Genomic DNA, 23,996 nt, shown 5'->3' with positions numbered 1-23,996 from the left:
AAGATGCAATTATATATGAAGTTGCGTCGGCGCAAGAGAAACGCATTTCATTAGCCTCCGGAACGATCATCTATGGTCATTGTGAATCTAGGGAGTTCAATTAACTGCTATACATATATTCAGTGCACTAGTAACCCTACTGCGCGTGTGTAAAACGCGCCGGGGGTGGTTAGTCGATGGTTCAGTCTACGAACGTGAAAAATTGCTATTTCAATCAAGGTCCGGTTATATTGTTTGTGTGATTTGTATAAGAAGAAGCAAAATCACATACTATATTCTTTTCACTGATAATTTTTCGAATAACGACGTTAGAATAGACGACAAGCACGATAGAACCAATTTGCGGAACTGCAGCGTACAATACGCACGCGGTGTCTAAAAATGGCGAAGGTGTTTCGCGCGGTGACAGTATCGACTTTGTCAAACAATGGACAGTCAACAGCAAAATTTAACAAGCCGGTCACGCTTAATATCAATTATGATCCACAAGGTCTCAGTGTTGAATTCCTTGCAGGTACTGGTTCACTGATAAATAATCAATTATGAATTATGTTAGCGTCGTTACAAAGTAGACAACATAACCATACTTAAATGATCGTATAAAGTCTCTCTTTTTTTTTTTTTTTTTTTAATCAAAACTTAATGACTACTCCTAATAATATACCTCGTAATCATCGAATTTTTTTTTAAAGACTTTTCTAATTTGTCATACAAAACGATTGACAAAATGTAGGATACTTATCTTTCGTTAAGTATCCATTTAATTCGATAGAATTTGTATTTACGATGTGATTGTTTTGCTACATAAATATAATTTTCATTTATATTAAATGATAATAAATAGATTTCAATAGTCTCTTTTTTAAACATTTGAAATATTTAAAATATTGTGTTTCCATTATTTTCTGAGAGAGAAGATGCATACTTTATAATCTCTTTGTATTCATTTGATGTTTTTAAATATTCCCTTTTAATTATTATCAATTAATGAGTTTATTTTATTATAGGAAATTTTTTATATAAAAGGAGAATATTGATAGTAAAAATTGCAGATGATTGTAAGTTATTTTGTGTATGTGAAAGACAACTTTTTATGTTCTTTTTATTGTTTCATAATAGGAGAATCAACTGGCAGAGATAAAACAACACTATTGGAATTCCCAGTAACTCCTAGTACAGAGTGTTCTAGAGTTTCATCTAGAAGCTATGTATTCACACTTGATACCGATAGCTTACTTATAACATTTGTCAGTGAAACCGGTGAGCTAACAAATAGTCATGATTTAAATTGTATTGTTTAATTTAGTTTCTTATATTACACTAAAGATGGTATATTTTCCTAGATTTTAGAAATTTTCATTCACAAATATTGAAATTAAAGAACGGCAAAGGTGTTTCTGCATTTAATGAAAGGACTGAAGAGTCATCAGCTATGCAATATTTTCAATTTTATGGTTACCTATCTCAGCAACAAAATATGATGCAAGATTACATTAGGACTAGTACATACCAGCGGGCAATCTTGGGAAATCTGTCTGATTTTAAAGATAAAGTTGTGTTAGATGTAGGTGCAGGTTCTGGAATATTATCATTTTTTGCAGTCCAAGCTGGTGCAAAAAAAGTATATGCAGTAGAAGCAAGTAATATGGCAAATCATGCAGAACTGTTAGTTGCTGCTAATAACTTGTCAGACAAGATTATTGTCATTGCTGGTAAAATAGAAGAAATTGATTTACCAGAAAGAGTAGACTGCATAGTGAGTGAACCCATGGGTTATATGTTATACAATGAAAGAATGCTTGAAACGTATCTTCACGCAAAAAAGTGGTTAGTTCCAGGTAAATGTCATTCAACTGTTCTCTTGTTCCAATTTATTTTCAATAATTGTTATAGTAGAAATAATAAAATAATCATTTCACAGGTGGGAGAATGTTTCCCTCTCGAGGTGATCTTCACATTGCACCTTTTTCCGATGAAAATCTTTATATGGAGCAATTTAATAAAGCTAACTTTTGGTACCAAACATGTTTTCATGGTGTAGATCTCTCAGCGATGCGAAATAATGCGATCAAAGAATACTTTAGACAGCCAATAGTTGATACCTTTGATATAAGAATTTGTATGGCTAAATCTATCAGACACATTGTAGATTTTCAAACTGCTAATGAGACTGATTTACATAAAATAGGTGAATTTGTAGATCATGTATGATTTTTGCAATTAATGTATTTAACAATCAACATATTACATCATTTTATATATTGCTTAGAAATTGATGTGGATTTTCACATATTGGAAAGTGGCACTTGTCATGGTCTTGCATTTTGGTTTGATGTTGCATTTATTGGATCAACGCAACAGGTTTGGTTAAGCACAGCTCCCACAGAACCTCTTACTCATTGGTATCAAGTTCGTTGTCTTTTGGAAAATCCTTTGTTTTGTAAAAGCGGTCAACTGTTGTCTGGAAAAGTCATTCTTATTGCGAATAAAAGGTGAAACAATATAATTATAATGATGGCCTCTAAAGTTTGAGAATGTTCTTTTTAATATAGAATGTATGCGTAATTTCGTATAAAACGATGTTTCAGACAATCGTACGACGTAACAATAGAATTGAAACTAGAAGGGACGAATATGGAAAGTAGTAGTAATACTTTAGATTTGAAAAATCCGTACTTCAGATATACAGGAGCAGCTGCACAACCCCCACCTGGTTTAAATAATACGTCTCCTAGCGAGTCCTATTGGACTACTCTAGATGCACAAGGTGCCAGACAAGCGGTAAACATGGTTAATGGAATGTCTGTGAACGGTTTAGGAGAGGTTTCTATGGATGCGACCGCAGCAGTAAATCCCAGTAATTTGCTTGCAATAGGTAAAAAAAATGTTTGTAAAAATGGCTTTTTATTTTAAGAACATAATATAATTGTTATTTGCGTGATTGTAATCTAGGAGGCCAACCAAATATTCATCCCGGTTCGATTTCGAGTACAGGGCGGGGTCGAGTAGGGGGTACAGCGACGAGTACACAAGCAGCACAGTTAATAGGTGGTGGAATCACTCCAAATATGTTTACATCTCCCGCTACGGTAAGTGTAAAAGTATCTGAATTAGACTTCGAGCGAGCTACTGCCAAAATGTGGTACTAAGTGTACTAAGATATTTATATGCTCCGTACTCATGTTCAATATGTGTAAACATCTGCACCAAACAATAGCTCGCTAAATACTCGATTTATAAATCTAAAGCAAAAGGATACTAAAGTGTACGCCTGCCTGCGTGTCTTTCGCGCTACAGCTTGGTGTTACTTTCCAGCAATCGCTGGTCCTTGGCAATACTTCACATTATCCAGTGAATCCCAGCTTGATGATTGGAGATTACGTGACACCTGGTAATGGCATATCATCTCAAACGTATCGACAATGATCAATGGCTAAATCATTTTGCACCGAGTATTCTCATTCGGCAAAACAATTAAATGATCGCCATAGCTCTAGCAGTAGCGGAGATATCAGCAACAACAATAAACAGAGCCGCAAGTTGGTGTTTAGTTCCCCAGCAAGCAAATTACGACTCTCATCTGCTGTTCGTATCTTAAACGCGGTTAACTTGGCCAATCTTAATACGAACGTTGGTCACGTTAGTGGCAACAGCAGCAACAACTTCGCTTACTTTAATAAAGTCATCATTGGTTCTGGTTTTGGATTTGGATGGAGCGTTAGAAGAAATAAGTCACAATGGGAAGCACGTTGGAGGAGAGTGCGAACCGTCCTCTCGTAGTTGTCATTAATTTCTAATTAGCCTTTATTTAATTGAAATCCCTTGAAGGTTTGATCTTCCAGATCGAGAAGTGCATGCTTGCCAAATGTACCCAAGAAAATAATATTTTTTAACGACAATACAGTTTACTAAAGCGTAATGTTCCACGCGACAACTATTTTACGGGATCCTGATACAACATCGATTGTACATCAAAATCAAATTAACGGAAGCAACAGGAGTAATCACAGTTGCAATCTTTTTCCCCCTATTTCCTTCGATGTACACTGTTTCAAAAAGGTTTCAGTATCGGATTAACCGTGCATCTAACGATTAAAACTCTACTGTGTATACAGGTTTGATTGAGTTTCGATCTTAAGCGATTTTTACACAACGTTTAGGTATATATAGCGTAATAACGTTCCGAATATTTCGAAAAGTGCAAAAAGCAATAATTCGTTAGGGATACGATATGGAGCACTCTGTGGCATTGCCTGTTATTTATATCGATTTTATTTTCCAAGTGGTTATATTCAATGAATCCTTCTTATACTTTTCCTCTATTGAAAACGAAAAAAAGGAAAAAAATAAATCGAATATGAAAAATTCCGTATGGTTACGTCCACCATAGTTTCATTTAATTTCTGAACTGTTATTTTTTATTTTTTAGTACGTAATACTTCCGTTAATTATTTATAACTTAGAGAAGAACAAAGAAATTGTATATAATTAATTACGTAAATCGATCGACCCGATGATATAATTTGCATTAACAATAAGAGAAAGAAGAACATATTCCAATAAAACGATGATAAATTATGTTGCGATTCGTATGTAGCTGATTTACTGTATTGTATTATTGCAATGTACAGATACTAGAATAGCATGTATAGGCACAATTTCAAATTTGTGACGTTTGTATTACATATCGGCCTTCGGTCAATAGGATTAATTCTATACTTTTAGTGTACTTCTATTATAGTAGAATTCTACATATATCATCCCCATTTGTCTCATATTGATTGCTCATTTCATTGAGTAACTAAATTTTCATTTGTTGTAAATTGAAAGGAAGTGGATTTTGTTGTTTTAGTAAAATATGACTTATAATATTCTAATATTTATAAATTTATGAAATAAGAATTACGTAAACAATATGTAACGAAACAAAAGCTTGTTTATTTAAATAGGTTTATTTTTCTTTTACTTGTTTCTCAGTATACATATTTTGTCTATTTCTATAAAAAGCATACATTAAACAAGATCCATTTGTTTCATTCTCCAATCTTAACAAATTTTTTTACGCGGTATATAATAAAAGTAGGAAAACATTTTTTTTATAGTCTCGAAATAACGAACGACTTATTTAATTGAATGGGTAATGATATATTTCTAAATTAAAGATTCAGGTAATCTTCTGATAATAAGGTATCTTTGTGATATTTGTAGAAATGGAGTAAACACGTGTAGTGATGTCAATGCGATTTTTACATCTTTCTTTGCTACAGTTTAAAGATACAGAGTTATAAAATCTTTCGCTTTATTTTATAGCAAAACCTGAAAAATATATAAAAAGTATTATATTTTTTTAGATTCTTGTTTTTTTTTTTGCATATTTATGTATTCATTGTCACGGTTTCATTCTATATATTTTGGTGATCCTAAATTTTATTATTCGAAGATTATCTATTCATAACATAATTGTACATATGATACTCTTAATTTTTACAAATTGATTATATTCAGATCTCGGTAATAACGTTTAAGTCTCATTAGTTCCTAAGGAGTGCTCTTTAGTTGCTATTTGCACAAACTTGCTTTTCATTTTAAGATACTTGTTTTTTCTTTTAATATATCAGTCCTATATATCTCGGAAAGTACTTTCAAACTTAATGAACCAGTTAGGTATACATTGCTCTCACAAAGAAGGGAATCGTTTGGTTTGAGACCAGCTTATAGTCTTGCAGATTAAATTTGTCGGATTTGATGTGTATGATATAAACCTTTATTTTAACGTTTATTTTATTGATTTATTGTCATTCTTACAAAGGGTTTCCTTTATCGACGATGTAATGTTAGATGTGTAAATAATTTGCTAGTATTCTTTGATGTTTGTTTAAGGAGTGGTTGTAGTTGTACGTAACGGAGCATATAATTTTTTTAGTGTACGTATTTAATATTTGAGATCACATTGACTGCAGGCATTCCACAAGTGCTGATAACATTATACAATTCGTTACTCTATATAAAACATGAACATGCCTCTTCCAATCTCGTTCTTTCTCTATTTCTCTTTCACTCTTTCTCTTTCAGAGAAAAAAAAATTGGAAACATTAAAAGCAATATTTAGAATCGAACGCGTACAAAAGTATTAGTTACCGTGTGTTTTAAGTTTCAATAGGAGAGACAAAAGATTGAGTAAAACTAAGCATATACCTTTTTTGATATTTTTCTAGATATTGCTTTCAGTGTTAGCGCGTGTACTTTCAAGCGTATGTTCTTTCTTTTTTTCCTTTGCCGTTTTTATTTCTCCTTTTTTATTATTCCATTTTAGAAAATTTTTAACGACTGAAAGATACAAAATATCTCAGGTAGCCAAGTAAGTTTGAAGGATACTGTTTTTATACATTTTCTGCCACTTTTCAATTGTGCGCTCGGATTTCGGAAATTTATGGTTACGTGTGGAAGAGAAAAAAAGAATAAGTTCTTCCCGTTTACTCTTCATAATATTGAGTTTAATTAATTCCTTTCATCTAAATACGAAATATTTGCAAGTAAAGAAAATGTACACGTATTAGTTTGGACAACAAATAATTGACAAAATGTTTGCGTACCACAAAAGATTTATTACACAATAATGTCATTTCTGATATTGTTTCCTAGTTCTCTTGTAATGTGTGATAAATGAAGAGTTATTAGATGGTGTAGAAAGTATTAAGTATTAATCGATTTGCAGCAGGAAGTATAGTTTTAAAATTTGAGATAAATCGTTTGTTTTAATTAATCAATAATTTATAAAGCATTAAATTTTATAGAGTGACATTCATTCCTAACAGCAATTTCCTGTTGCTAATGGATTAAACATTTTTCCATTTTCTTTTGAGTGGCCAAACTGAAGAGTGATTTATTTAATTATAAACATTTTGTAACTCGGTTTCGATTCTTTTTTCTACATTAAAATTTTTTACAATAATCGAAACACCCTGATTTCAATATTATTGCGAAGTATTTATTTCATAATTAATCGAAATTTTTTATCCATTCCAGATATCAAAATCTTAAAATACATGTATCGAAATTTTCATTCTTGGACATCAGAAAAATTGCTTTTTAAATTATATTTAAATTATATAATTATAGGCTTAATTTAAAGACACGTAAATTATCATTATTCATTTAGAATTTATTATAATTAGATAAGAATAAGTAATTGTACATAAGCTCAAAGGTGACATAAATTTTTGTTTCACAAGCGATTGTTTTAACATATAACGTATAATCCACATTATGCTTTGTTTACCGTAAACTGATTAAGGAAATGAAAAGAGAAGTAAAAAGAGATTGATAAGTATGCACACTTTTTACTTAAGAAATTAGACCACACTAGAATTCCAATAAAAAGGAAATGCTCAGCTTTGTACAGTGCATACATATAAACGTATAAATTCGTGTATGCATACACACTCGTGATATATACAGTTTGCCTATGTCTTTTTTATGTATAATGTCTATATATGTATAAAAGAATCATGTTTTACATATACGACAGTCGCAAGGAAAAAATCTGCTTACACACACGTGCATTGTACTTCAACAAAACTTCGATTACTTTATATTTAGTGCATTGACAATTTATCCTGTAATTATTCTCAGGTAAAAAATGCCATAAAGTTCGATATGTACGGTGTGAATTGATTTCCCTGAACGGCCAGGAAATCATCAAATAGAATAGAAACAAACTGAACGTTGATATATGTTATACTAATACATCATCGCCTTTGTAAGCCCCATCTAATGATACATCCAGAAGAAATTATACACAAAACGATCATTCGAGAACTGACGAAGAAATTCAACTTCAATAACTGAACACGATACATAATTCGACTTAATCGATTTGTATTGATACATTTAATAGAAGCATTCAACGTCAGAGTGAATTATATATTCGCTTTTAATTCTATTTGAACATTTCATGATTCTGAAAATTCGTAAAATTACTTGAAATTTTGTCTGTATTATTATATACATATTATTTTAATTTAAAAATTTATTTATTGCATTGCAAATATTTGTAAGGATTGGTGTGTTGATAAGTTGATTCTTAATTCCTGTATAACATATCTCTAAAGAAAAGTACAGTAAACGAGCGAACATTAAACATTTGTTCTCGACTATATATAATATACTCATCTTTTAACATTTTTTTGATTGAACAAGATAGGAAGTAAGCACAATATCTAAGTAAGAAGCGTAACATATTAGAACAAATTTGCCTAGTATTTGCAATCTACTTATTTGTAAAATATTAATATTTGTATTCTGCCAACGTTTCTACAGATAAACGGAAAACGAGATTGCTCAGATTATTTCACCTTAAATCTGAGATTAAGTTAAAATAAACTTATTTACTTCAATATCATTGTGAAATTCATTTCCAAATGTCGCGTGACAACTTATTTTTCTATTCTTAACATTTTAAAAGTTTATGTTATTGAAATAAATACATAATTTTTTAAATTCCTTTGTTTTCCCGCCTTTTTCTCAAATCGTAGTTTCTATGAATCGATATATCAACTCGTTGATTTGAAAATATTGATATAACGTTTACTTCACAATGAAAACGTTCTAGTCGTGTTCTAATTACAGGATGTTCTTAACGTCATATGTCTTAAATTACATCGCTTTGGGATGAAAATTAATCATTAAAGTATGATTATTAAAAAGTTTGACAATACGGTGTTATTTAATAATATGTATGAATGAAATGATCATCGTAATAAATGAATGTCTTTAATTAAGTGTGATTAATTAAGTAAATTGTTAGTGGTCAATGTATTATAAATGGTTCTATTTTTTATCATTTGCGAATTATAATCACATTTCATTTTTATTTGATTTCATTTCATCGATGAAATGATGAACCAAATCTTACCTAAAGACACTCAATATGTACAAAAAGTTCTGATGTCGTTAATTTTTTTATGTATTACACAGTTATTTATTTATTTGAACCATGTACAACCTTATTATTTCATTGATGAGGTTTTTCATGTACCTCAGACTTTGCGATATTGCGCTGGCAATTTTACACAGGTATGTTTCAATTGTTTGTAATTAATCTCTATTTTTCATAACAAATTATTACAGTTTTTCTGCTTATTGAAGAAATAAATTATTTTCAAACTAAAAATTTAATTTTGATGAACTACGTTTATGAGATATATTACTGAAAATAAAATAAAATGTATTTCGTTATTTCGTTGAACTACATTTGAGGGATGTTATTTTCAGTGGGACCCTAAAATTACCACTTTACCTGGGTTATACCTAATTGCAACTCTGATATTATCACCCTTAAAACTCTGTAATATTTTTTATATGAGATGCATAAATTTGTTTGGAACATTTCTGAATCTCTATCTTGCTCACAGCATAATTAAACAAATTTCAATAACTCATTGGACGCAAAGATGGAATGATTGGATGAAATTTACTGTGGCTTGTAACATTATGTTTTTTCCACCGTTATTTTTTTGGCATTTTTTATATTATACAGATGTCGCATCAGTTAATGCAATATTACTAATGTTATTGTTACATTTATATAAAAAATTTAAAATGGCAGCTTTAGTAGGTATGTATAAAAACCAATGAACAAGATATATTGAATTTCAAAAGTAGCAGTTATCATTTATATCATGCAGGTTTTTTGTCTGTGTTAATTCGACAGACAAATATTATTTGGATTGCATTTATTACTATGGAACATTTATTTGACTTATTAGATCATAAAATGCACAAACCAATTTCACATGAACAGTATACTTCAATAATGTATTTAAGAGTGAGTAAATTATTGTTGAAATATTTGTCAAAAGTCAAATATTTTGCTTATTTAAAATTTACATTAAATGTGCTTTTTAGTTGTTATGGGAAAAAATAATGCAAGAAACATGTCACGGATGGAAGTTATTTATGAAGTTCATCATTCAGTTGGGTGTACAATTGTTCCCATACATTGTAGTATGTTTTATGTTTATTGCTTTTGTTGTATGGAACAAAGCAATTGTAGTTGGAGATAAAACAGCTCATGTTCCCACTGTTCATATTCCTCAATTGTTATATTTTTCTACTTTCCTATTTTGCTTTTTATGGCCACATATGATTATTTACTGGAAAGATTATTTAAAGTTTATTAGTAAACACTGGGTGTTTGCAAGTTGTATCTTGATCCTTTTAACTATAATTGTTCATTTTAATACTCTTGTACATCCATATATATTAGCTGATAATAGACATTATGTATTTTATTTTTGGAATAGGTTAATGGGAAGATATAAACAATTTAAATATCTTTTGGTACCAATATACTCATTCACTTTATATACAATGTTTCACGGACTTAAACATTTAAGATTTATGACACAAATTAATTACATCATTATGGTTTCTGTAGTACTTATTCCTCAGTTACTAATAGAACCACGTTACTTTATTATTCCATATATACTTTATCGGTTCCTTGTTAAGGAACCAAAGAAGTGGCAAATTATTGCAGAATCAATAACTGTAATTATAGTAAACTTTTTACAATTCTATATCTTTGTCAATAAAGTTTTCTATTGGAATGATCAGATTTATCCTCAAAGAATTTCTTGGTAAATTAAAGGATGAAATTTTATGACTACAAACTTGTTATTTGTTTAATAAATTCTAAAATTTCCAAAATGTATGTATTTATTTCCATCCTGTATAATTCTTACAATACCTTTTAAATTCATATTTATTTAGAAGAATATCTATACAATATATTGTAGATAAGAATATAATATAATAAACATGCTTACGCGTGTGTATATAGCACTTATATATATAGCTCGTATATATATATATAATAGAAAAATACATCATATAATAATTCATTTTAAGATTCACCTTTTATATCATTTTTATAAGTCATTAATACTTTTTCTTTTTTAATACTTTTCTCATAAATTTTTACTCGTAGAATACTTTTACAGTATTTAACAATAGCGCTTAACAATAATTGAGATTCAATGAGTGGAAATATAACAATTCAAGATTTGAAGTAAAGCTTGTAAAATTTCGCGTCTTCTGTATTGTATGTAGATTCTTATAATCTTCTTTCGTTTCTTAGAAACATATCAATATAATAGCGTAAATCATTTGTAACACATTAAGTGAATAACAAGTAAATAAATAAATATATGGACATTAATATTCGACAAATTGGCCATTAAATGCGATGAGATATAATCTCACATTTTTTGTTAATATAGTTTTAAGAAACAAGTGCTAAAAGACATTTCTTGTAATGTCCGGAACAATCACCCTGTAAAAAACATAGTCATTAGACTTAATCAGTTAATTTTCTTGCATTTTTCTGTTGAATATACTAACGGATATAAATTCTTCTAGCGATTCATTATATAACTGTCTGAATGTTTCTTTGATTTCTCCCATGTCCACTTCGCAACGTGTGACAACCAGTCTGATTAAACGATCATCATCTGTACCAAAACCTTTCATGCTTTTGTATAATTGTTCAGCGAAGAAACCAGCTCTGTTTTTGACGCACTTCACTGTGGTGAAATTAATTCAATATCAATATACCGTTTCAATCAAGATTATAGTAAAACATAATATATTATTTACATACCGATGGCTAGAAGACCTTTTTTGATATCACCCGAGAATTCGTTCTCGATTGCATCTTCAATAGCATGTCCCGTAATATTTTCATATTCTTGGAATACCTGTTTCAATTGTGGAACATTTCTTTGAACCAGTATCGCATTAAACGTTGATTCATCAGTTCCGAAACGGAGTTCCCCTGAAAAGCAAAGGAAAGTGCAAATACCATATATTGATAACGTTATAAATCAGTTGCGTTATTTATAACATTACATACCAGCTCTGAGAAGTTCTTTGGCATCTTCTATAGCGGCTGCGTGATCTATGTCGAATGACTCATCTCTGTTGGCACAACATAACGATACCATTAACCGCTTGAAATTCCCGGAAGTATCGTCTGTTAGATCATCCTCTAATGTTCTTCCATACACTAAACAGTAAAAGAGAAATAATTATGATTCTTCAATAAGGAAATTTGTAATTCTAAAAAAATTATGTCTAGTGGGACTTACTCGCTTCGTAAGCTTGTTTAATCACGCGAATCTCGTGATTGGACATAGTACACAATACTTCTATGAGGACGCATTCGTCGGTACCGATACCCGCCATTGCGTCATGTAATTCTTTGGCATAAAATTGCGGTAACGGCATCATCATAGCAAGAACTAATCTTTCGAAGTTGCCCGACAATTCGGACTTCAAATCTTTTATAAGATCCTATTAAAGAAAATTTGAATTAATTTAAAATAATATATACATATTAGTCTTTTTATAGCCTATAATTAAATTTTAACGTTTTTACCTTCCCATATAAGGTTTTGAACTGGACTGCAATTTCTTGGCGTTGCAGATTACTGCGATTGGCAAGCACATGAATAATAGCTTTTTCATCCGTCCCGAAACCCTTCATTGCTTTCCTTAAAACTTCTGCATCTGCTCTGGCATCAAAATCGTTGTATGGTACAACTGTAGGGGACAGCTGTAACATAAACCAACGATCATACTTAATATCTCCATTGGAGAAACAATGATTAAAGTATATTTTTTGTATATTAAATCATTCTTTGGGCAATGTAGGCTTTTAGACATCTTTTGTTAGTCTCACCTTAGGCGTAAACTGATTTCTCCGGGGGGCTGGGGCTGGGCTAGGTTGATAGGGAGAAGATCTACTTGTGTGTGGAGAATAATATCCTGTACCCTGCCCCCCAGGATAGCTTCCGCCTTGATAGGAACTTGAATTATTTGAGTGAGCATTGGAAGCAGAGGTATAAGGAGAAGGAATATTAAAACATTCTTTTGCATCTGGTGCATTCCGAAGATTTGGATACATATTATAATTTTGCTGTTGTGGATATACAGAAGGTTGTCTTGGATATGGTTGCTGCATTTGTTGGGATGGGTAAGGGGAAGGGGATTGTGGCATAGGTAAAGGTATTTGTTGAGCAGGAGCTCCTGGTGCTGGAGGAGGACATTGGTTTGATATAGGATGATTAGGTTGCACAGGATATGGAGAATAAGGTTGTGGCATACCAAAAGACACAGGAGCGGGACTTGTAAAACCTATGTTGCCACTTTGAGGATAAGGCAGAGCACCGGGGGCAGAGGGTGTACCAGGTGGAGCCCCAAATGATGTTGGTGGTGGTGCATGGCCAGGAAACTGAATCACTGGTGGTCCCTTTGATAGCAAGGTGCAAATAAAAAATAATACAATCACACTTTCATGTTCATTTGTTTTCTGACTGTAAATATTTCATGCTATTTAGATGTGTTTTTAAGTCGCACAAAGATATGTGAATAAAAACATATTTAAAAAAAAGATGTAAGAAGTATCTGTAATAGTAAGAAAAAGTAAATACTCACTTGATAACCGTAACTCATCTTAGTTGACTTCTTGCAAAATGATCACTAGGCACAAAAATCTGTAATTAAATAATTATTATTCCAATTAAATAAAAAGCGTGATGTTTCGATGTTAATCTAATTGTAATAATTAACAAACCTAAGGATAAATAAAAGACGAAAAAAGGAAACTGTAAGGTTGGAAACGCCCAGTAAAGACGCACTTGTTATGAAACAATGACAAACAAATCGTATTTCTTCAAGCTTATATCGAAGTTATTTCTGTTGCACGAAAACGGTTTAGAACTGCTTAAGGTTTCGTAGAATTGTCGCACTCTACAAGTACCGGGAGATTTTATTTTTGTGACGTATTAGTAACGGGACTTGGAACCTAAGCAGATGTTACAAATCCGAATTCAAGAGAAACGATGTTTCATCGAAAGGTATACGTATAATGTAAGTACGTATACGCAGTCATGGGATTAGTGGGAAAGGATAAAAAGCAATCGTTTACCAGTTACTGACGTCACATCGAACTGACGTAGCGACAGCGAGTTAGACGGAAATGGCACGATCAAAGTACGCATGTGTGGTCTAGGCGCGTAAAATTCAAAATATTTTCATCAGCCGTCCAAAGCTGTTTTCACTTTTCTTTTATTTTGCCATGATAAAGATTAAATGTATCGTTCATTTCCTTTTTTTATGATTGTTAAAGTCATTAATATCCACGCACGCAAAGACATGATTCGCACAAAGCCAACATTATCTAACAACGAGTTTATTGCTTTCATGATATAGTATCTCCGCTTAATTAGAGTACGAGTAAATTGCAGGAAATTGCAGACTTGGTTTAACAATTTACACGTTGTGCTCGATACGCTTTCACAAAACTATGTTTATGTGTCGACAAAATCTGGCTAATATATATAAATATATTTATAGTTTGTAACATAAAGATTATAATAGTGCTTCGCTAATTGGCCACGGGTTGGGACTTCTGGCCAGTTATTAAAGGAGGTATATTTCTAGAAAATTCCAATTATCCTTGATGTTCAAAAATGTCGGTCAGTTAACGCAGCACTACTGTAAAATCTTCAATATCGAATATTTTAAAAAATTATAAAAAATGAATTTGCGTTTGTCCTGTGAATTTTCAAAGAAATATGTAATATACAATTATATTCGCTCGACACTGCGGTAATAGATTTTTTGATAATTTTAATATTCATTACAACGTTGTTAGACTAGATAATAACGTCCCAGATGCGTGCAGCATTCTAAATTATTTTTCTTATTTATTTTGAGCAACAAGAGCGCGGAGAACTTAAACGTTTTGATAATGAAACATCGAGTTCCAATAATCAAGAACTAAAAAATATCTCTGTTTAACTTAGATTTCTTTTGTATATCACTTGCATTACTTTGGTAGGTTAATGTTGCATATTAAGATGAAGCTTCAAAAGGTCTATTAAAATTTCAAAATAACTTTTTAATTTCCATATTATACTCTACTTTCGACTTTAATCGTTGATCATTTAAAAGCCTTTATAGCATTTCTTTGCGAGATTTGGTTACAGACCTTTTGAAACGCTTCGTTACATTTCATTTGTTTCCTATCTACGCATGCATTCGATATGAATTCACGTTCGACGATCGAAGTTCTTCCTGCCGCGAACTATATATAATCTTACGATATTTCATACAATCCATTAAAAACCGGTGTGCATAATGTCTTCCTTTATCGACGTTTTCTTTTTTTCATTTAAGACTGACTAATTTCATAATACATTATATTATACACGTAGGCAATCTCCTTAAAAGTAACACAAAATAATATGAACTAATAATATTAAGGATCCTAACTATAAAAACAGAACGTTAAAATATTAAGGTTTCCTATTTGCTATTTCGCAAAACACTTTGTATTTGTTCGTTGTTTCATAAGACAAAAATATATTACGCTGTTATAGAAATATACTATAAAACAATATTTGTACAACAACGATAAGTATAAAAGGTAACTTGCATTCATTCTGTTTCATTAAAGATTTGATGAACGCTATTCACTGTGGAATTCTAAAAAAAATTGATCCGTTGAACACATATCAAATTTAGGGTACCTACACAGAAAACAAGCAACTTGCAAGGCGAAACGGAAGATAATGCAAGAAGTTGTATATACTGAACAGTAAAGATCTTTCTTTCTCACAGTTCTCTTAGTTTTATCGTAACTCAATCGAATTACTTTTCTCGCGCTAATTGGTCTTTACCCTACGCATTATATATTATTCATTGCAACTAAAATTAATACGTTAATATGTAAAATAACGCTCTATACTCTATGCTATACAGAAACATACCACTGCAACAAAGTTTAGTTAGTTCCCATTTTCTTCGCACATTAGCTTCTTTTAAAAATTTTGAGTTATAAAGAAAGCTATATTTTGTTTCAAATCTATCAGTCGCTCAAGATTAAATAATCTACATAAGATGGAATAACATGAAATAATCTAATATGATTCTATCATAGATCATAATCCCACTTTACAATCTGTTTAAGAAAACAGCAACGTAAAAAGATAGCCTATATAGTGTCTTTTTATAACAAGGGAAATAACTTTGTTCAACCAGTCAACCAATAAAAAACCAGAAAAGAAGATCATTGCTACGCCAATCGTACTTTACAATACTTCAGGCACTGAATCACTTTGTTTGTCATACTTATTAATGATTAAAATCAGATCGAACTCGGAAGTGCAATCGTAGTCAGACTACATCATACTATTTGTTGTTTCAGTTTAACCAGGTTCGTTTCACCATATAGTTTCATATCAAGGGGCACACTTGGTTCATTCTTTTTTGTTTGCGTGTGCCAAGCGAGCACCTTGGTGCAGTTGTCGGCCAAGAATTCGATGTCCTTTGGTTCGAATGGCGCCAAACTTTTCAGAAAACCGTCTTCCTCGTAGCCAGCTTTAAACGGCATCGATGCATTTGGCCTCTGAAGTAGAAACTTCACGCTTACCGCGAAACCTGCCATATCGACCGGGAATTTTCGTCCAGCGATCCAACCGTCGTAAAATCCAACGAACTTCTCGTTTTTAATGATGGGAGAACTTAAACCAAATTTGGTGCATAATCCAACGGGGAACATGGAGACTCGTTTCGTTTTACGGATCTAAAATACATAATTGCATTTCTGATTCTTACAATAATATTTTGAACTAACTGTGACCGTGATAACTAAATTACCAGAAGTAATATACAATTTTGTGCATTGCTTTAAATCAGCAATACTCGCACTACGTAAATTAGAAAGAATTATATGCTCGCAGAAATAATACCTCGTCAAAAAGAGTTATGTCATAGGTATTATCGTCATCAGCAAAATAAAAAACGCCATTGGTCGCATTCGCTCTGATCCATTGCAAGCCACGATTTCGATTAGATACGCCTCGTGGTTTGGCACCCTTTTTCTGCTTATACTTCTCAGGCATTGGAGCTGGAAAAGAAAACGCGAAAGCGTCCGGGTGAGGCAACATCGTCGAATTTTGTGTCACGATCCAATATAAATTAGCTTATGCAAAGACCGACATGATACCCCGTTTGGGAGAATCGGCCATTACAACTACATATTCAAACACAGACTGGCCTGGCCAACAAAATCGATATAACGCTTTTTCATCGAGAGCTTTGCGGCTGTTTCAATTAATTCCCGACGAGACGGCAGTCGATCAACGAAATTAATTCTCACCGGAACTATTTACAGCGCGTGTGTCGACTCGATGGCGGGATATTTTGAAAAGACTGGAAATTACTTCTTTCGATCATGTCAATAAATGATATATATGAACAAATACAAAAATAACACGATCTTTAATTTTGACGGTTAGTGACGTATAACGAACGAATTACAACGATATAATACGTAATGTAAATAATTAATATATCGTTGTTCCAATCAACATCTTTATGAGTCGCCCAGTTGCATTATGTTTTTATCACTCTGTAACGATGTCGTTACGAGAATCTCGACCGAAATACGTTTAACTTGGAACGAGAGGTACAAAGCGACGCGAAGAACATTTTTCCTAGGACAGAGTAACTATCTCGAAAGACGCTTGAAACATAGAAAGGAAATGGAGAAAGTATGGTTGAATAGCCGACAGATTTCGCCCAGGCTAACGATTGATACCATTTAGTCGCAGCTCCGTTTGAATTCCGTTCCAATTTCTAATCTATTGGATTTACCCGTCAGATGCTCGAACTTCAATCCTGTTCGCTCCAGCAGCCTCGTGACTTGTTTGGTAGCAACGGTCGCGTCCTCGATAACGAGCCAGTAAATGTTCTTTACCAACATCAAAGTATGCGACATCCTGGTGAGCTCGGGTATTTGTTCTGGTCGGCGATACGTCGGCGTGATTATGTACAGCGGTTCCGGTGTTTTGTTCAACTTCATCGACGATTCTTGCTGTTCGTTCGATGTGGCGTTTCGACTAGGTTCGAATCGCGCGATCTTCGAATTGTTCTCGCCCAGCTCGAAGATATTCTTGTGCAAATGATTTATCAGCTGTTGCACTAACATCGACGCTATGTCTGGACTAAGTCCGTTAATCTCTTGAACTCTGCGCACAGCGCTTTTGATCTACAAATAGAAGGACTGTGTTTTAAACGAGCGATTAAACGAACCCGAGGCGAAGCTTTCATCTTCCAACGTTTACCATTTCTTCGCTGAATTTCGACGTCCTTACGTAGCGTTCTACTTCTTCCTGGGATAGAACGGGACCATCTTCCGCGGATCCACCCGTGTTAAAGTCACTTATCTGATCGAATCTCACACTGGTAGACAAATGATATTGGTAGAACACCACGAACAGACCTATTATGGCTACCACACCCATTTTCATGGATGACTTCATTATACCAAAACCTGCGAACAAAAATTACCATTTATATACCATAAATTTATATACAATATTTTATTTTAATTAGTACAACTAATAAGCCGAGCACTCTGAATCTCGTATAGGATTAGAGAATCGTACAAGCACGAAAGAGATAGTTATATAATTACTTAATGGCTATCGTAAATTGATCGTGAGTTTTGTAACGCTAATTTATTAGCTGTTCGGAAGGTCTCGAGCATCTAGATAACGAAGTCGTACAGTCTTCGTTTTTCTCGCTTCACTGTCTTTCGTTTCTTCTTCTTTTTTTTTTTTTTTTTTCGATCAAGATGCTTTGCAAATGAACGAGCTCGTAAAATTAGGGAGTGTGTACACTGTCGTATACCAAAGCCGTTATAAAGGGGAAACGATAAGATATATGTTTCCGGTGATACGCATGCTCTTTTATGCATACATGATTTTCAAAAGTCATTACGTTTTATTAATTTTAACATACGCCAGAAATACGTGATACATCGTAAGTGTTTGTGATCTTCTATCGGCAATTATCGAGCTGCAACGTCCAGTTGCGCGTTATCAAGAATGAAAATTATCGTGGCTTACCGTTTCGCTCGAAGAGTAATGCATCATGATACGTTAAGGAACCGACAGCGAATGCAATTCTATTTCGCGAAATTATCTCGGCGATGGTATTTCCGATCGATTCGTTTCTACTTTCGCAGGCGATTCAAAATTGAGAAATAAATGAATAATGAGAATTGAGAATATCTTTGAATAAATGTTCCATTCGAAAAACTGTCTCCACGTGTATTCATATATGTTCTATTTATCGGTAATCTTCTTCTCTCTAGATTCTCACCATTCTTCGATTAGTTTAGTCCAAGTTGCGTGAAACTTGCTTCGGTTTATTAATTCGTTACAAATCGAACCGATGTTTCGAACAACGAGTTTAATGCTTGGTATTTAAGTAAATTCGCGAACACGTCGTGGGTTCTCCAAGAGGTTGTTTCGATACGGATTCGACGGATGCTTAACGTCGACACGAATATACAGATTTTCAATCGTCGATACAATTGTAGTTCCTTAACTGAATTACCTACTGCGGTTTTTTAAATATCGTGAAAAATTTCAAGGACGTAACTTATCTCTATGAACAAATAATAAACTGACGAACGTCACGCACAACATCCGAGTAATTTATTACGACGTTTTAAACATATCGATCAACATTTTCGTTCTAAACACAGAAACGATCGTCGTCTTATTCCTAGTCGATAGAAATCTGTATAAATGTATCCGCGCGATTAAAAGAGAAAAAAGGTAAAACAGAGACACCGATCTGCGATCGAACCGATCCGATACACATCAATTGATTTAGCAACTGACATACCTTTACGCAAGTGTTCATTCAATTCTTATATGATTCGATAAACTAATCTATTCGCTTTTATGACGATAACGTGTGTTTTCTAGAATTTAGCAAAGAAAAGAATTTACGTATCTATAATATTTTACTTACTCGGTTAGTGTTAGTAAGATTAAACTTTGATAACGTTGGTACATATTTGTACGTAACTGTCTCTTTCGTATGGTCGATTGATTTATATTTTCTATATCTCTTATAAACGGTGTATAGTCTAATAAAGGAAACGAAATAAAAGAAGTTAATGCAATGGAAGAGAATGTCTTTGCGACGATTGGCGATAGTAAAGTAGACGTTTAACACAACAAGTGAAACAAGTCGAAATTGTATCTTGTATCACCTGACCGTCTTACACTCGGCAAAATGATACAGAAACAAGCGTAAATATAAAAACTTCTGTTTCTTATTGCAAGTACGCCGATGATGGCGAAAGCGTTGATCAAATATTTATAATTACGCTCGATTGAAGATAACATTGACAAAAGAGGAATAAAAAAAAAAGTAAAGAAATTCGATATTCGTGTGATACGATTGGAAATGCACCGAGGCTGAAATAATCCGATAAATTATGTATATTTCCACTAATTGTGTTTAATTACTACGGCGAAGAACCGCAGGCCTTGTCTGTTTTCGTCCAAAGTTTCGTTTAACTATCATTTAAATTTCTAAAATAATGTTCGATCGTTTCGTTGGAAAGAAACAGAAATAGAGGAAAAATTATTGGTATTTTTACACCGTTGAACGAAGTGCGTCGAATTTTATGGTTGTGCGATTATTTGAGAAGTAAAATTAAAATGGATTATATACATATTATTACATATAGTTAATAATTTCAGCTCGGGAACTATTTAAAATAAACAATGTGTAAAATATATTAGACATATTAAATACAACGTAGAGCAACCATATTTAATTCGAGCCCAGAGTGAATTGAGTGAAATGTAAAATAATCGCACATAGGCCCGTCACCATTATTCCTTGATGCAATATCAAAGATAGTTTCGATGAAAGCGCGCGTTTATTTCACTATGCAGAGCCGCAAATTTGCCACGAGAATGAGAATAATCTTCACGCACGGAATTCCATACAATTTCATCTGCAAGATAAATTACGCTCCGTTGCTGCTTCCACGGAATTTGCGGAACGAATACATTTTTTAAACGTTAAGTTTTCTTCAGCGCGTTGTTGCTGATTGTTGTGTATGATTAATCGATCAAAGATAGTTTCTCTTTCATTCAGAGTTTTGCCATTTAATCTAAACTTTTGGTCTTGCAATACATAAGCTGCATAGAATACAAAAGCTGCTCGAACTGGAATTTTTTAGTTGAAAAATTATTCAACCATTCGTCCGATAAAATATGCATGTCTACGTTTTTGAGGCTGAAGAATTTATCATCTACTCGTTCATAATATATCTCACGAGTTAATTGTTTTTCCAAACATTCTTTTCGTAACTTTGTTTGTTCAAACAATCGATGAATTATCGACGACTATATTTCATCGTTACGCTGAATTACTTTTTCTCGAGCCCGAAAGTAATACGGAGCAGCTTCAATCACACTGGATAACAAAAAAGTTTTCACCAAGTTTGAACCAAAATTTCTTCCTCTCCGTGTTATCAGCCACTAACTCGAACGATCCCATGCGAGTATATGTGTTTGTAAATATATATAATCTGTCTATTCTTTACCACCTGGAATTTCATTTATCAAATTATGCTCGAATATAATAAAAATAAATATATAGATCGGATTGTTCGAACTCAGATATGTAGAAATAGTTTTACCATGCATATACGAATAGATATACCAAAATATAATGATGTATTATATTATCGTTATTATTAAATGTATTATTAAAATTATTAAACGTATTATTAAACGCGATATAAGTTTATCAGAACGACTCCGCCTGTATGTATCGAAACCCAAATAGTCGATCGACCTGCAGAATATATTTCACGTTAATAACGATACAATTAATATGTGTAATTAAATTGATCGTAAAGAGTCCTGCGTGATTCTTGAAAAGTGGATAAGAATGCAAATAAATTAAAACGTGACAACAACTCGGGGCTTATAATATTACCGTTAAGTACCTTATATGTGAGCAGTTGGTCCAACGTAAGATGTCGATGCTCGGCAGTTCTACAAAAGCTATCAAATAAAGTGTAATATCAAGAAAATAAGAAAAAGAAAAATAAGAAAACATCTGTGTTGAAATAAAGACAGAGTGGAAATTGTAACGTGCGCGGCATTACATAATCAAATCAGAGGATTGCAAATAGTCTACTAAAGGATCGATTAGACTTAATTTAGCGCCATGACAGACGTACATCACTTGCTGCAGTATCAACTTCGGCCATATATGTAGGTCACAAAAAGCTGCAATTCTCCAACCCTTTGTTAACCCTTTCAATTTAGTGGCGCCACTTTAATGGCACCGGCGAATTTTCCTCTGCTTTTGAATGAAATCGTGCCTTTTCTTTTAATCAAAGAACTCCATCTATGTTCAATGTATGTTTCGAACGTTTCTAACTCAGTTTCCCCTCCTTTTCTAGCCGGTAATAAGCAGCAAAGTTACCGACACGCAAAATCAAAGTAGTTCGGTGGTTATAACCTCATCGCCTGGTTAACCCTCGGATACCGGGCCATGGGCTACTTTGTTTGGGTTAATTCTAACTTATATGTAATTTTTTCAAATAATTCGCAAAAATAGGAAAACAAAAACGTATGTGTCCTCCATCGATCAAAATCAAGTATGGAACATCAAAATATATTGCGTGGACCGTTAAAAATACATTCCTTTGCTTTTCTCCAGTAGTCAGATCTCGTATGAGTCAACCATAGCCGGACAAAACGTACGAATAAGCCTGGATTCTTGTATACTACTTTTTAGTTATCAAAATTAGTTGTGCGAGCGTTAAACTTGGTTTTAATTTAATAATATTTAATCAATAAAGTTCAAAGCTACCAGTTTTAAGCATTTTCTCGAAAGTCCTCTTTCCACTTGATTTCTGTAGACTAACATGAACTTTCACGATCGACTAATTCATCTTCGATATTAGTATCGATCTAACGAACCATGAATGCCCCCTATTCAATCGAGACAATTAAAACTTACCTGATAAACGGTGTTCATGCTCCGCTCACGAGTAGTAATTGTTCTGCTTCTCGTTTATGTAACTTGTATAGAATTCGGCTTATCGCACATGTCAAATGTTCGCGCGTTTTTTACAAGACGAGAAACAATGGCACGGTAGCTATGTTACTGATATCGTTTAGTAACATTATTGATGGGACGTGGGGAGTCCCGATTGAAATTCGACACTAGTGATTTTCCTGCATACGTATGTTCCGTGATTGTTTCACCGTACCATGCATCCGTGCATCGAATTTAATGCGTTCGATAAAGGGAACAGTATAAACGACGTTGTTTTCTCATAATTTTTACCAACAAATTTCGTCTATATTTTCACAACGAATTCGCAAGTTTCGAATATAGTTGTTGCTACAAGGAGAAGATCCATTTAACAACTGCGACGGACTCCATCGATGCGCGATGATGTTTCACCGAATCGCGCTCGTTTCCCTGCGCGATGCAGATAGACTGACAAACGATCACGAGGCTTTCACGGCACGTGAATAACTAAGGGGATAATCAAGAGATTGCTGTCTTCGGTTGAGTTTCATAAATTTTCATGATATCACGACTACGTTCGAAAGACCGGGTGACGGAAGCACGTTGTCACTGACATGATTCAGAAAAAGAACGCCTTTCATTAGAACGTATCACTGATCTCTGCTTTCACTCTAATCTTGTAACACTTTGATAGTTTGGCAAATGTATTTTTAGCGAAGAGTCTTGAGCCGCTTCGAAATTTTGGCCACATGTCGTGTGTCTCGAACGAGAACTGATCGTTTTGAAGTCGACCACAAACCGACTGGATGTTCGTGACGACGTCGAACCCTAGTCGATTGTTTCATTAATCACGTGCCTGTCCACCGTACGTTTCATTCGTGTTCTGTCAGCGAAAAGCGGAAACAGCATAGTTGACGGAGAATTCGATCGAACAACGACAAAACGACACTCCTCCGTCGGCTGATACTGAACTGTTCCTTCGTCGCATTCCCCTTGTGCGATCCGTCTACGTTCGCATATCCCCACTATTTCGTTTCAGCTGGCGCAGCAGCCGA

General features: G+C 33.3%; 4 protein-coding genes across 9 annotated transcripts; 2 read left to right on the top strand and 2 right to left on the bottom strand.

The window, feature by feature from the left end:
- The first annotated feature begins 121 nt into the window (after positions 1-121).
- Positions 122-4,760, top strand: LOC117236307 (histone-arginine methyltransferase CARMER). Of its 2 annotated transcripts, none has more exons than XM_033499142.1 (8): positions 122-514; positions 1,120-1,260; positions 1,344-1,838; positions 1,922-2,188; positions 2,270-2,492; positions 2,589-2,875; positions 2,953-3,089; positions 3,298-4,760. In XM_033499142.1, exons 1-8 carry the CDS (start codon positions 382-384, stop codon positions 3,424-3,426), a joined length of 1,812 nt encoding a protein of 603 aa, XP_033355033.1. In that variant the 5' UTR covers positions 122-381; the 3' UTR covers positions 3,427-4,760. The 2 variants fall into 2 exon arrangements, with proteins under 2 accessions (XP_033355033.1, XP_033355034.1); XM_033499143.1 differs by having other exon boundaries at positions 123-514; positions 3,316-4,760.
- A 3,846-nt stretch (positions 4,761-8,606) lies between these two features.
- LOC117236308 (putative Dol-P-Glc:Glc(2)Man(9)GlcNAc(2)-PP-Dol alpha-1,2-glucosyltransferase) lies at positions 8,607-10,710 on the top strand. The gene is made up of 4 exons (XM_033499144.1): positions 8,607-9,075; positions 9,274-9,616; positions 9,687-9,826; positions 9,907-10,710. Exons 1-4 carry the CDS (start codon positions 8,896-8,898, stop codon positions 10,642-10,644), a joined length of 1,401 nt encoding a protein of 466 aa, XP_033355035.1. The 5' UTR covers positions 8,607-8,895; the 3' UTR covers positions 10,645-10,710.
- Positions 10,711-10,977: 267 nt separating this feature from the next.
- On the bottom strand, positions 10,978-13,976 carry LOC117236290 (annexin B11-like). Of its 4 annotated transcripts, none has more exons than XM_033499108.1 (9): positions 13,632-13,976; positions 13,498-13,556; positions 12,743-13,312; positions 12,440-12,616; positions 12,150-12,354; positions 11,915-12,067; positions 11,663-11,836; positions 11,404-11,585; positions 10,978-11,335 (listed from the first exon to the last, which is right to left on the bottom strand). In XM_033499108.1, exons 2-9 carry the CDS (start codon positions 13,513-13,515, stop codon positions 11,285-11,287), a joined length of 1,530 nt encoding a protein of 509 aa, XP_033354999.1. In that variant the 5' UTR covers positions 13,516-13,556; positions 13,632-13,976; the 3' UTR covers positions 10,978-11,284. The 4 variants fall into 4 exon arrangements, with proteins under 4 accessions (XP_033354999.1, XP_033354998.1, XP_033355001.1 ...); XM_033499107.1 differs by having other exon boundaries at positions 13,637-13,976; XM_033499110.1 differs by lacking the exon at positions 12,743-13,312 and having other exon boundaries at positions 13,632-13,973.
- Positions 13,977-14,108: 132 nt separating this feature from the next.
- Positions 14,109-23,955, bottom strand: LOC117236297 (galactosylgalactosylxylosylprotein 3-beta-glucuronosyltransferase P). Of its 2 annotated transcripts, XM_033499131.1 has the most exons (5): positions 22,924-23,955; positions 18,195-18,403; positions 17,725-18,118; positions 16,818-16,975; positions 16,253-16,651 (listed from the first exon to the last, which is right to left on the bottom strand). In XM_033499131.1, exons 2-5 carry the CDS (start codon positions 18,390-18,392, stop codon positions 16,253-16,255), a joined length of 1,149 nt encoding a protein of 382 aa, XP_033355022.1. In that variant the 5' UTR covers positions 18,393-18,403; positions 22,924-23,955. The 2 variants fall into 2 exon arrangements, with proteins under 2 accessions (XP_033355023.1, XP_033355022.1); XM_033499132.1 differs by lacking the exon at positions 22,924-23,955 and having other exon boundaries at positions 14,109-16,651; positions 18,195-18,392.
- Between the last annotated feature and the right edge of the window lie 41 nt (positions 23,956-23,996).

This window comes from Bombus vosnesenskii, unplaced genomic scaffold (assembly GCF_011952255.1).
Source record: "Bombus vosnesenskii isolate JDL3184/JDL3185 unplaced genomic scaffold, Bvos_JDL3184-5_v1.1 scf7180000013348, whole genome shotgun sequence".
Taxonomy (NCBI): domain Eukaryota; kingdom Metazoa; phylum Arthropoda; class Insecta; order Hymenoptera; family Apidae; genus Bombus; species Bombus vosnesenskii.
This window is presented reverse-complemented; position numbering and strand designations above follow the sequence as displayed.